A 14,819-nucleotide genomic window follows, 5' to 3' on the forward strand; every position below is an offset into this window, starting at 1 on the left:
ACAGGAACCATATGTCTTTTCAAAGTCAAAAAACTTTTCAAGGTTAAAATCTGTTCAAATGTCCACAATGTTTACATCAACCATGTGGCTTTTTACAGAATCATATTTTACAAAATCAAATTTAAGCTCCGGTTAACATGATTTAATTGTTATTGGCCGAGTTCTAAATGACAATATGCAAATTTTTGTAAAATGAGCTTTGAAAACTGTTCATCCAATTATTCCATTTTGAAATTAGAATAATTATACATACATACAGTGTTACTTCTTGCATCTACTTCTATAAATTGATTTATATGACAATTTGAAAATAAAAGATGACACAATTAGCTTGTCTTTATGCAATGACAAAGTATACAAGTTGTTGCGGTTTCTTGCTGTATTTTTATTTTTACCATTCATTATTGTATTGTTTATGGCAGATGATAAATGATGGAAAACACACAATAGCAGTTTCCAAACTGTTTTACCTTACTTGGTGGAGGGGCAGCACTTTCCTTGCGATAGTAACTCCTAGTAAATAAATTATAATGTGATCGAGACATGTTCTGCGAGTCACGAATAATGTTACGTCATCATAATGGAATGTTCAATAACAAAATGCGTTTTAACGGAAATTGAACAGGACAAAATCCGATTATGAAATTCCAGAATGCAATATGATCAAGACAAAATGCACATTGCAAAGGACAAAATGCGCATTAGTAATTGGAAAATGTAGCTCTTAATTTTGGCGGAGATCACCCTCCATACAACTCAACCAAAACAGCAAAATGGTAATGGAAATTATCGATTGTTTTGAGGAAGACTCGTGTTTCGAGTGGTTTTTCTTCAAGAAACAGGGTCTTAAAACCATTATTATATTACATTATGCAGGTTTCTGTGATGAGCTCGATCGATACCACCCATGAAGACATGATTGTAAGTACAAGATGTTTGAACTTTGAAGAAATTAGTTGTTATTGAAAATCTTGTTTGCAAATTGTAACATGGATAATACTGATAGCATGTTTTAAGTATTAATGTTTTTTGTTTGTACTAAAGTGTTGAACGCTGTATGTATTTTTTAACGTGGTATTAGAGAAAGAAACTCTAAAAAAGATTTCTGTTGAAATGCATAAGTAGCATAACTTGCATTTTAAAAGATAATCATATTATATATTATATATATCGTATGATATTCAGTTGGTTTGGACTTTGAATTGTCACGTGAATGTAGCATTATATGAAAGGTTTAGTTAGGAAGCAAGTTCTCACAAGTCGATATTTTGAAATGGCAATGGAAACTAGAAATCTGCAATTAGTTCGTACCTAGAAATAAATTGCATTTCAAAACAATGTGGTCATGCTGTAGATTTATAATAGTCTCATGTTTCCACCATAGAAAAATTGCAGTCTGTAGGTAAGATCTTTTCTCTGTTTCCAGTTGCACAAAATTTTAAGTTAGCAAAGCACAATGAAATTTGTGATGATGATGTTTGTAGATGCAGAAGAGAGCAACTGTTTTTTTCTAACGCCTAGGCTGTGGAAACCTCAGTCAACATCAACACCAACAGTCCTTGTCCAGACTTTACTAAACTAGACAATTTACATCTACAAACATCTAACAATACTTTCGGGTTCAAACCATATTCTTTTTATTGTGGTAATGAATGGCGCAATTCTCTTAAAGCAAGCAATTTCACATTAATGTGAAGTAATAAAAGCTGCAATTTTGTCAAATACCTCAACAGTCCTGTCCACCCAAAAATATATGCCTATTTTTTGCAAGTCATGTGAAATTTGAAAGTAACTTCCGTCTTCATTGTGTTTTTGTTAAACAACTTATTCTTTGAACAAACTCTTGCAATAAGATTTTCATGTCATGTTATCCAAGATGTCTGTTATAATAAATGTGACTAGTAGTGATTGTTTATTTTATTGTGTGCTCATGACATGTTCTCAAATGTAGAAGAAAGAAACAAGTACTGTTTTATATTTTGCTCATTTTCATCCCCTGCCATTATTTGCACTCCCAGGTGAAAATCCTCAGCAGAATCCTACTCAGGATTTTCGTCAGGGTTGGCCCAGGTCATTTCGACTGAATCAGGTCTCTATGCATTTCAAAAAGTTTTTTCTATGACAGTTTCAATGCAATGTGTTGAGATGTAATTTCTCCATGTTTCTAGCATGATGCCCAGATGGACTATTATGGTCGTAAACTTGCAACTTGCTCGTCAGATCGCAGTGTCAGGGTTTTTGAAGTGAATGGTAACACACAGACTCATGTTGCTACTTTACGAGGGTAAGGAGATATGTACATGTGAGACCTTGTTTGATGACTTAATGCAGTGTGCGAATTAACGGTGTGCAATGTGCAATTTGCACATCGTTTTAGCTAAATTGAAAACAATTGCACATCACTTTTTCAAACGATATGCAAAAATCGGCGGTTTTAACAAAAAACACTGTCGTAAATCATATGAATTTGTTCATGTTTAAAAATATTAATTTAGCAATTAGCGTTATATAATAATTAACGTAATATTGATTTAATTATGGCTCTAAAAAAACACTTTTGTCAAAAAATTGCACATCGTTTTTTCTGAACTAATTCGCACACTGATATAATATATCATAGGATAAGCACTTTGAATGCTATCAAAACTTCATATAAATCAGCTTTATATCTATGTATGTAATGTCTACATTCGTAGCATTTTGATTATTATTTTTATAATCTCTTTTACAGTTGGATGTTTACAACCTGCACACAGTAAATGTTGACCTCTCAGAAAATGGTAAAATGAATTTGGAGTTCAATATGTATGGAAAAATTTGCTTTTGTTTGGAAAATGGAAACAATAAGGATATTAAAGATTTCACAGCTGTTTTGCATCGCATCAAGTGTGAAAGTGAGTTGACAATAAATTTTGTAGATTTTATTTCTCTTTGAAATGCTGGAAATGGCATTTTGGGAGACATTGAATCTCTTGTTCTTGAACAAGACTTTTGGTAAACTATTTAATATGAGCAGCTATTTTGTTTAACTTTTGTGTTTATATTATTCATATTTCATTGCTTATGACACTATAGAATACACATTTGTGAGCAGCATAGTACAATAAAACATTATTTTATATTGTTTGTTTTGTGTTAAAGCAGGGGTCTCCAAACTTTACAGCCAGAGGGCTACATGAACTTTCATCCAGCATGTTGAGGGCCGACGAACCGTATACCACTGGTCAAAAAGCAATGAAGAAGTATTTTACTCTTCACTCTTCTTAAAATTGCCGATATTCATCATCTACTTTTCTTTTTCTTTTATGCACAAAGTTTATTTTGTTTAATGATATTATTATTTTTTCTCAAGTGTCTCTGCGGGCCGTAGTTTGGAGACCCCTGTGTTAAAGGATGTTGACTTTCATGTGTATTTTATCCTGAATGTTTAAGGAGGGTTGTGAAATGGACATTTGAGAGAAAAAACTTGTACCTGCTGGCAATTTCATTGATATTGTATTTTATTTCTTTATTGTCATTGTCTTTAATGAGCTACTTATTTTTTTATTTTTCAGCTGTGTCAAAAGAAGCTAGTGGTAATTTGAAAATTCAACATTTTTTGAAAGGTGTCAAGCCTGGGAATTTGTCTCGTGAATTTCAAACACCAGAAAAGGAAGAGTGTGTTGAAATGTTTAAAGGTGTGTAGCTTTACATGCAATTGTTGTTTTGATAAAATTCTTCCATAATTCACAAAGTATTTCTTTGTTCCATGTCTTTGTGTTAAATGAAATTACTACCTTATTTTCTTTGATAGAAAAAACACCAGATATTCAGCACTGGAATGGTTCAGATCAGAAGGAACTTTCTTCCTCAAAACCTTCTTTGCTGCAGAATAAGCTCTCAACAATTAATCGTCAAAGGAAGACAAAGTCAAGAAGAGAATTATCTTTTCATGAGGCAAAGATTATGCGTCGCACACAGTCAGTGAAGTCCCAGGTAATGCAAAGTATTTTTAATATGTATTCATTCATTAAATCGAAAAATCAAAGAAAGCTATTAGTGTGGGTATTTCCAAAAGGACACAGTCTTAATGCAATATTGGGTTGTTCTCTGAAGCAAAGTGTAGAAAAAATTAGGTTTTGCAATGTCTAAAAGGCCAATAGCAATTCATAAAGTTTGTTTGTTAAAAAAAACACATCCCTTTCTAGACGATGTTAGCAATTCAATCTTATTCAACCTATGCTCACTGTTAGTAAGAATACAACTGAAGTTGTCAAAATCAGATGCGTCTCATTTTCCTTTGATTTTTTTGTATAACTTGATAATAGTTTTCATTGCCTATAGAAAGACAATAGGTTTTCAAATACTTAGACCCTAAAAAGGTCTTGTGATTTAATAAAAAAGGTACAAAACTTATTCTTGTCATCAGAAGGTAGTTTTTGCTTGGTCAATGATCATGACCAGATGCTTCCTTGTTTTAAGATTAACTTCTCATCAAAAAATTACATCATCCCCTCTCTCTATTGAGCGTATTTTTCTATCTGAGTAAAAAAAGAGAAAATTTACTTGACACAAAAGTAGTGAAATAGAAATTTGGTCACTAATTTCTTTTTCACAATAAGTATTATATAGAGTCAGTTTATTACATTTTAGGTGGTGAGATCCCTATCATGTCCAAGCCTGAGTATTTGCAGCCATCACGGACATTGTTTGGTACAAATTGATTGTTGTAATCAGTTAGACGGGCATTAATGCCATTGTGTCCGTCACTTTGACACAATTTGATTGAGTTGGGTTATTTTGGCAGGCCGGGCACACAAATTTATATTCAGGCTTGGCTTCATCATGTCATGAATGTTAATAGTCTAGAAAATCTGAAGAAGAGATGGTGTATTACATACTGAATCATACAGATCAAATTTTATAGATCACAGACTATGTACATACCCCAGTTTTTACCCTACATTGTTTTATTTGAATGGCGGGCCCCGTCAAATGGCATTGAATTCACTCATTTAATGATAAATAACACAAATTACAATATGATAAAGTATTTGTAATATGTATTCTTATGTTTGCTTGTTATTTTAGCCATGACGGTCCAGTTTGGCAGGTTTCCTGGGCTCATCCAATGTTTGGTGGTCTACTGGCTTCCTGTTCCTATGACAGAAAGGTAACACAGTAATTTGTCTTTCTCAATTTACCTATACATGAGAGATGGCATGTTCTACTTGTTTAGTCATATTGTAGCGACGAATCAAGCTTAGTCATAGTTGTTGTGCGTCAACGGATACGTGGCAAGTGTATGATTTCCTGGCGCAAGTGCATATACCGAGGGACATGAGGATCCAAATCTGACCGTTATACGGCTCAACGTTACATTGGTGGCAGCGGTGGGATCCTTGAAATCAGTCTAAAGTCAGAGAGTCAGTGGATGACGAACTGTTTGTGCTTAAATAAACCGACAGTTGCTACCCTGGGCTCGTGTTCATTCTTTAGGAACGGATTGGATATGCACTGTAGGTTCTGTTGCTAGGTTAGTTCTTTGTCTGAGCGTATGTGTCTTTTAAGCATAATTAATGAGAGTTACTCGCTAATAAAATAAGCGGAAACATGACTGAAGAAGGTGCTAGTAGCAGTAATGTCGCTAATTCCATTCCCCATAGGGTACTTGTAATGCCAGAAGCTTTTGCAGCATCTGAAAAGGAAGACTGGATTTCGTGGCTTAAATATTTTAATAATTGCGCAAAATTAAATAAATGGGATAACGACGAGAAACGTGATTTCTTGGCCGTTCGTCTCCGGGGCGCTGCACAAGAAATATATTTTTCCTTGTCAGAGGAAGCGCAGGCGGGAACTTTTGAAGTACTTTCTGAAGCCCTCAGTAAGAAATTCGCACCCACAGAGCGGTTAGAATTATATAAGCTGAGTTTCAAGCTAGGCGACGCGCACAGGGGGAAAAGTTAGGTGAGCTCGCAGCAGGCTTAAGTAAGATGGCTAGGAGAGCATTCCCAGGCGCACCGACAGACATTCTCGATCGTTTGGCTATGGATCGATTTATAGCGTCTTTGGACAATGTTGACCTTCGTATTCGTCTGCGGGAAGGCAATCCAAAGACGCTGGATGAAAGCTTAAGTCGCGCGATCCAGCTTGAGGCAATTTACGAGGCAGAAAACATTGGTGCTCGTAGTAAGACGTCTCGGGTGCAGGCGGTCGAGAGGTCTAGCGATTCACGCATACTGGAGATGCTCAGCAAGCAGACTGCAGCACTTGAAAAGGCCGTAAACCTACTTACTGACCGTTCTAAACCTGAGATTCGCCAAAATAACCATAGGCCAGGCAATAAGTTTAAGGGTGGTAAGAAAACTTGCTGGAAATGCGGTGGGGTAGGTCACATTAAAGCTAATTGCCCTACCAATGATTCAAGCGAAAAACAGGAAACTAGGCCAGGCTGGCACCGCGGGTCGCGTGCCAGCCGATGATTCATCTAAGACCCATAAAGCAGGTAGGTTCCAAAAGCTGGGAAGGGGGTGCAGAAGTGTCAATACCCAAAGTTGTAGGTTCGTACAGCGTCAATGACGGCGCGAGTCTTTACGTCCCTGGGTGGGTAGGTAATGTTGAAATAGACATGCTCTTGGACACGGGTTCTGCGGTAAGTCTCATTCATAAGCGGGTATTGGATAAGGTTGATAAGGGTAAGAAGATGTCTGACGTAAAGGAACAGGTCATTTCAGCAAATGGTCAACCACTAGGAATTGTGGGGGCGTGTGTAGTTAAACTATGTTTGGGAGACATTAGCACTAACCACAATGTTTTAGTTGCAAATGACATTACTCAGGATTGCTTGATCGGTGTTGACTTTTTGGGTAAAAACAATTGCTTAATTGATTTTAAGGCTGGTGTAGTTAAAGCTGGGAATAGAGAGGTTGTCATGGGTTGTAAGCGGGAAGATTGGGCATGTAGTCGGGTTAGTTTGGTGGAAACGGTTACGATACCGGGAAGACATGAAATGATCATGTCTGCAAATGTTAGGGCGGTAAGTGATACTGTCACTGGTTTAATAGAGCCCTGTCCAAGATTTTTGGGTAAGCACTCAGTCTTGGTGGCCCGAGTAGTAACTCAACCAAAAAATAACCAGGTACCTGTCAGGTTATGCAACCCTTCTCCGGAGCCAGTAGTGTTACATAAGGGATGCACACTTGGAACATTTGCTCAATGTGAGGTGAGCCACTCTCTAAAGTCTACTACCAACGATTGTCAAGTTACATCCGTCTGTAAGCGTCATAAGCGATCGAAAGCAACATCGATAAAAGCATCTCGTGCAGCAGTGTCACATTTATTCAGCTGGGACGATACGGACATTAGCAGTTTACAGAAATCTCGGGTAAACGAACTTTTAAATGACTTCGAGGACGTTGTGTCAAAAGATTTATCGGACATTGGCAGAACAAATCGGGTAACATATCGCATTCCTACGGGCAATGCATCTCCTATCAAACAGTCCCCAAGGCGAGTTCCCATTCACCAGAAGGACGAGTTGGATAAGAATTTGGCGTCGATGCTGAACGACGGTATAGTTCAACCCTCTTCCAGCCCCTGGGCTTCTCCAGTTGTGCTGGTGAAAGAGAAGGACGGGAGCACAAGGTTTTGTGTTGACTATCGTCGCCTTAATGAAGTAACGCGAAAGGACGCATATCCGTTGCCAAGGATTGATTCGACCCTTGATGCTCTGGGCGGAGCCAAGTACTTTTCAACTATAGACCTTGCTAGTGGATATTGGCAAGTCGAGGTGGAACCGTCCGATCAAGAAAAAACGGCGTTTGCAACACCTCAAGGGCTGTTCGAGTTCTGTGTCATGCCATTTGGATTAACAGGTGCACCAGGCACCTTTCAAAGATTGATGGAATCTGTCTTAGCAGGTCTTCAATGGTCAACATGCCTGGTGTACTTGGATGATATTATTATCTTTAGTACGACGTTTGAAGAGCACCTCGAACGATTGCAGATGGTTCTCGAGAGGCTTTGTGATGCAGGACTAAAAATTAAACCGCAGAAATGTCACCTCTTTCGGAGAGTTGTGCCTTTTTTGGGTCATGTCATCTCTAGGGAGGGGGTCGCCACAGACCCTCGCAAAGTAGATGCGGTGACAAAATGGCCGGTACCTCTCGCGAAAACAGAGCTGCGGAGTTTTCTCGGTTTAGCTTCGTACTATCGCCGGTTTATCAAGAACTTTGCAGCAATTGCAGCTCCATTACATCATGCATTAACTGTTGGTAACGAGAAAACCTTTGTGTGGACTACTGCCTGTGATCGTGCCTTCGCAGAGCTTAAAACGTGTTTAGTGAACGCACCGGTATTGGGGTATCCAAGATCGGACGGGGAATTTATTCTTGACACCGACGCGAGTGACTTCGGCATCGGTGCTGTTTTGTCTCAAATACAAGATGGCGAGGAAAAGGTAATTGCTTACGCTAGTAGAACATTGAGCAAGAGTGAGCGTAACTATTCAGTGACGAAACGAGAAATGTTGGCTTTAGTTTTCTATACCCAACAATTTCGGCACTATCCGTACGGACTACGTTTCATTGCGAGAACGGATCATGACGCCTTACGTTGGTTAACGAACTTTAAAGAACCAAACGGGCAAGTAGCACGTTGGCTAGAAAAACTTGCAGAATTTGATTTTAAGGTGCAGTCTCGACCTGGGAAGCGACATGGACATGCGGACAGTTTGTCACGACGGCCCAACCCGTCTATCGAAGTTCATAACGTAGGAAATATAGAACTTGAAAACGGACGAATTCTGAGGAAGCTTGGTGTCCCACGTGGACGTCCGCTGAGTTACGATCACTACAGTTAGCTGACCCTACGATTTGCTATGTGTTGTCTAAGAAGGAGATCCAGGTAGATCCTCCACGAAAAGAAGAATTAAAAGGATTAAGCCGAGCTGTGCACAATTTGTGTTCACATTGGGACGTTTTGGAAATTCGTGACGGTGTTTTGTATCGTCGTTATGAAAATGACGATGGCACAACGACGGAGCCCCTGTTGGTAGTACCTCGTTGTTTAGTGAACGATGTGTTACGAAGTCTGCACGACAGTCCAACTTCCGGTCACCTGGGCATAACAAAAACTCTCTCGAAAGTACGACAGAGATTTTACTGGCCTGGTCAACGTCAAGATGTCGAAGAATGGTTGATGAAATGTGAAAAGTGCGCTGTAGGTAAGGGTGCAACTAAAGGGAATCGGGCACCACTGGTAAGTTGTCCCCCTGGTTATCCTTTAGAACGAATTGCAATCGATATACTGGGACCTTTACCAGTGTCTACAAACGGCAACAAATACATCATGGTGGTTGGCGACTACTTGTCAAAATGGACAGAGAGTTATGCCATTCCAAACCAAGTAGCATATACAGTTGCGGAAAAGTTGGTGAACGAATTCATCTGCCGTTTTGGTGCACCAGATACCATCCACACAGATCAAGGTAGGTATTTTGAGTCTTCACTATTCCAAGAAGTGTGTAGGCTTTTGGGAATCCATAAGACTCGCACATCGGCGTATCACCCTGAGGGAGATGGAATGATTGAACGCTTTAATAGAACTCTTGAAGCGATGCTTTCCAAATATGTAGCAAAACATCAAAAGGATTGGGACGTACATCTTCCCCGAGTAATGATGGCTTACCGATCGAGTGTGCAGGAATCAACTGGCTTTACTCCATACCAGCTAATGTTTGGACGAGAACTCCGTTTACCTGCAGATGTGATGTTCGGAAACACTCCTGACCAATCAAAGGATGTGCACGCGTACGTCGAGGAGTTGAGAGACAGCCTCGTGGCAGCGCACGGTCTAGCTCGTGAACACCTGAAAACAGCACAGAAGCGGCAAAAGCGGTATTATGACGCTCGCGGTACTGGTGATGGTTTTGGTATCGGCGATCGTGTTTGGCTTCTCAATTCCGCAACGAAACAAGGTGAGTCACGCAAGTTACGATCACCATGGGTAGGACCGTTTGTCATCCTTGACAAACTTTCTGACGTGAATTACAAGATTGGGGCAGAGAATGGAGAAGGAAGAAAGCAAATTGTTCACTACAATCGGTTGAAACATTGCACAATCAATTCTGTGGAGAATAGTCACCCTCAAGCAACGCGTGGACAGAGTGTTCATGAAGATGACCGACCTCGTGTCAACGAGCAACGTTACGTTCCGGACGAAACTGATCTTATGTACACCCACGACTCACCTGTCTTCGAGTACACAAACCCAATACGTGAGGACGAACTACCCATACATGAGGAACGGCAACCTTCATTGTCCCGACCACGGCGTCAAATTCGACCTCCCGGATGGATGGCGGATTTTGACGTAGACATAAACTGAATATTCTGGACAACATGATTTTAATTGTTTAAATTTTGCATGATTTAGTAGACATATATCACATACTAGGTTTATCAGCGCATGGGACATGCTTTCTCTAAGAAGGGGGTAGTGTAGCGACGAATCAAGCTTAGTCATAGTTGTTGTGCGTCAACGGATATAGGATGTGAGTAAGCACAACAACGCGCTACAAGCTAACCACACAAGCCCGACCACAAAGCATGAAAGCAGCTATAACGCGCTTAGAAAGAACTAAGTCATCCCACTATTACGTGCAGGACATGACGGAGAACACTCCCTTTAGTTATTACATAAATGCACGACAAAACAAGACAAGACAAGACAAGAGATGAATAGAGCATAGTAAAATTGTATATAAACTCGTATGATTAAATATAATGCAATAATAACGATACGTGGCAAGTTTATGATTTCCTGGCGCAAGTGCATATACCGAGGGACATGAGGATCCAAATCTGACCGTTATACGGCTCAACGTTACAATATTTTTACTGTGGTACGTAGGTAATTATCTGGAAAGAAAACAGTAATGGATGGATGAAGTTGCAAGAATTTATATCAACCACGATTCATCAGGTATCAACACATCACCATCAGTAGCTTAGTTAGCCCGACTTTTTACTATTAGGAGTAAATCCCCAGGCTGGCTACGCTACTGGTAACCCTACCTCTCGGGTTACCAAGAAGTGTTGGTCAGTGGTCATTAACCAGCCATATTCATTGCTTTGACACACCAAATTTTTTTGTGACCGGTCAACTAGTTGTAGAATTACATCTATCCATTGGCCATCTCCGAAATAACGGCCAAAACATGCCCGAATCTTACAGTTTACTTTACAAAAGTTGACATACATGTCTTGCAATTCATCTGTAGGGTCAGAACACACGCATATGGTCCATATACCATGCTTTAGGAATCACATTTAGCATACACAGCACCTATATAACTACTATACCATTTGTAGTGAATTCTCTTTGCTGGGCTCCCGAAGCCTATGGATTGATGCTGGCTTGTGGCTCCTCAGATGGAAGTGTTTCAATCATATCAAGTGAAGGTATACGATATTTTTAAACATAGAAATATAGCAGTATTGTACGTATGATGACAAGATACGTACCTCGTAAATTTATGAATGTATGCTTGTCTTAAAGAATCATTTAACTTACTAAGACAAAAGACTGGTAAAAATATTACGATATTAATTAATGAAAAGACTTTGTTATTTTCATGTGAAAATATCTTGCTCTAATGAAACTCTGTTTGTACCGTAGGTGACGGACACTGGCAGGTAAAAAAGATCAACAATGCACACACAGTAAGAAGTAATAGTATTTCTCCACTCCGTTGCCACTGCTTTGATGTCACATAAAACACACCATAACGTATTGCAACTTTTCTGTGTTGCAATTTTTAATGTTCTTCTAGATTGGATGTAATGCTGTCAGTTGGGCGCCTTCGACGCATCCTGGGTCCCTTTTTAATGTAAATAGTATTACATAATATGGAAACTAACTAAAGAATTGAACATTTTTTCATTGTAACATTGAAAAGTTACTTTTCATAGGAACGACTTTAAACTTTCAAATCAGACTGTAGCTAAAAGCATGTTTGATTTAGAGTAACAATTTTTGACGGAACATGGTGCATGACTTGTGGGATTTGAATATAATTTCGTGTTCTTTAGATTGCTGATGAACCGAAGCGTGGCGAAATAGAGAAACGATTAGTGACTGGAGGCTGCGATAATTTGGTAAAAATATGGAAGATGAGGTACTTTAACTATGTATATTTATATGGCAAGCGACACTTCCGGTGAAATGGCGTGTTTTGATTTGCTCAGAAATATTTTTGCTGGCGCAGAATTACTTTCCTGTAATGGATCAGCGCTCCATTGCATGTAATTTTTCAAATAAATGTTAGCTTCGTGAAGCAAACATTAAAATTTTTGTGAAACGAAAAAAAAAACAAGAAAAAATCATGTAGGAATGTAAGGGAAAGGAAGAGCACTCAGAAAATTAGTTTTTTGGAGGACACATTTTCAAATCATTTCTTTTTGCGGACGAAGAGTGGAGGAGTGAAAACAAGTCTTTGTAAAGCAGCGAGAACGAGAAAAGAAAGAACGTTTTTTACACCTTTATTAAACCTTTTATTATTCTCGTGCTCGGTTATTAAGGGCTTACTAACATCGTGAATGATCGACGGATTTTATATTGTGTTCATGTTTTGTTTTTCCTTTGATAACAATTATAACTCTATTTTAACGGTCTTTATTGCCTTTAATTTCACCTCCTAGACTTGCGTTGTAAACCCCATACTGTTTTCCATTATTTTATGTTATTCAGAAAACAGCAATTTACAAAAGTCAGCGTGGTTTTCTATGTAATCTCTCCATTATTAATTAAGTGCAACTGATGGCCAGTGGGAAGAGGAAGAGAAGCTGGAAGCACATAGCGATTGGGTGTGTGATGTGGCCTGGGCGCCAAATATTGGATTGCCTACAAGTAAAATTGCCAGTTGTTCCCAGGTAAGGTAATTTGTGATAATTCAAGGTGTTATTCCATGTCTACTGACTTCTCCCTAGGTTCAAATTTAAGCAATTATTACAACTTGATTTTTAAGAGTTCATTCTTGGGTTATTATACACCCCAATATAATGGCTTCTTCGGCAGTGACATAATGTTGAAACTTTGATTCTTACGCACATACTACATCAAGAGTGATTTGATATTTAATTTCTACTAGTCTAGAGTCATGAAGAGGTCATGTTTAGTCGTGTCATGTGTCATATTCAGAAATAACTAGATAACTTGAGTCTAATCTTAAGTCCCTCTATATACTATTGTCACAGCCACAGTCTAAGTTGTCTTCATTACGTAGTATGATGTTAAAACTTTAAAAAGAAAATGAGAATAGATAATAGAAATAGAAATGAGAATGAAATAGCCATTTTGAAATAGAAATGAGATATGTCGTTGTTTCTTTTCTCGTAGCTCGTTTTCTTCATCGTTGCTTCTTTTCTCATGTCGTTTCTTTTCTTATGTCGTCTTCTTTTTAGCTTTCTTTTTCTTCATGTCGTTTTTTCTTTTTCTTTTCTTCATGTCGTTGCTTTTTTTCAGCTTTGTTTTCTTCATGTCGTTTTTTCTTTTTTTTCTTTGTTTTCTTCATGTCGTTGCTTCTTTTTCTAGTAGCTTTCGTTTTCTTCATGTCGTTGTTCTTTTTCGTAGCTTTCGTTTCTTCATGTTCTTTTTTTCGTAGCTTTCGTTTTCTTAAAAAACGAAAAATGCTACGAATGAGAATGAAATCATGAGAATGAGAATTGTTGTTTCAAAATGGCTAGAAGAATCTCTAGAAGAAGGACGGTTGACTCCTTCGATGAAGATTAATATGGATCACCAAGGTAGTTTTTTGATACACAATTTAACGTTCGTTAGTATTGAAGTGGACTTGTTAGTATTGAAGTGGACGTGTTAGTATTGAAGTAGACACTTTAGTATTGAAGTAGACGTGTTAGTATGGAAGTGGACGCGTTAGTATTGAAGTGGACTTGTTAGTATTGAAATAGACGTGTTAGTATTGAAGTAGACACTTTAGTATTGAAGTAGACGTGTTATGGAAGTGGACGTTAGTATTGAAGTGGACTTGTTAGTATTGAAATAGACGTGTTAGTATTGAAGTAGACACTTTAGTATTGAAGTAGACGTGTTAGTATGGAAGTGGATTAGTAAAATGGACGCGTTAGTATTGAAGAAGACTCGTTAGTATTGAAGTGGACGCGTTAAATGGAATCCAACTGACCAATGATTGTTAACCTTCAGTAAAAATTAAACAATGGACGCTCACCTTCTGAGAAAATTGACCTCATTGGTCAGTTGACCTCTAGAGAAAATTGACCTCATTGGTCAGTTGACCTCTAGAGAAAACTGACCTCATTGGTCAGTTTACCTCTAGAGAAAATTGACCTCATTGGTCAGTTGACCTCTAGAGAAAATTGACCTCATTGGTCAGTTGACCTCTAGAGAAAATTGACCTCATTGGTCAGTTGACTTCTAGATAAAATTGACCAATGAACGTTCATATCAACTGTTGTGATCATAAACATTCTATAGGAGATGCTTTAGACGAATTTCTTGTCGAAGATAGTCATATTCAAGACGATGGTGTAATCTTAAGGTAATTTCAGTTGTAATAGGAATGAAGCTCTAACAATTCAAAGAATAGCTTTTGTTGCAGGCATTTCTCGTTTCTCCCAAACTTTGTCTTGTGTTTCTATTATTCCTTAGAAACACGAAAATTGTTTTGTATTTCTTAAAAGTTTTATAATTGTTGAATTGATATCTTCAAAGAGATGTCTTTCTTTTTACGTAGTGTAGTTGATGATTTTACAATTCTTGAGTTACCAAGTGGTCAAAACCTTGTCATAAACTTTCTTACA

At 38.2% G+C, this 14,819-nt stretch overlaps 1 protein-coding gene across 1 annotated transcript; it reads left to right on the plus strand.

Annotated features, from left to right (window-relative positions):
- Window positions 1-788: 788 nt before the first annotated feature.
- On the plus strand, window positions 789-14,818 carry LOC124456572 (protein SEC13 homolog). The gene is given in 12 exon segments (XM_047006991.1): window positions 789-921; window positions 2,169-2,284; window positions 5,071-5,152; window positions 10,891-10,941; window positions 10,944-10,962; window positions 11,352-11,441; window positions 11,659-11,702; window positions 11,813-11,869; window positions 12,072-12,157; window positions 12,791-12,911; window positions 14,494-14,557; window positions 14,753-14,818. Coding segments are annotated over 11 exon segments (729 nt in total). The 5' UTR covers window positions 789-870; the 3' UTR covers window positions 14,506-14,557; window positions 14,753-14,818.
- The last annotated feature ends 1 nt before the right edge of the window (window position 14,819 follows it).

Source organism: Xenia sp. Carnegie-2017, unplaced genomic scaffold (genome assembly GCF_021976095.1).
Source record: "Xenia sp. Carnegie-2017 unplaced genomic scaffold, XeniaSp_v1 HiC_scaffold_56, whole genome shotgun sequence".
Lineage (NCBI taxonomy): Eukaryota > Metazoa > Cnidaria > Anthozoa > Malacalcyonacea > Xeniidae > Xenia > Xenia sp. Carnegie-2017.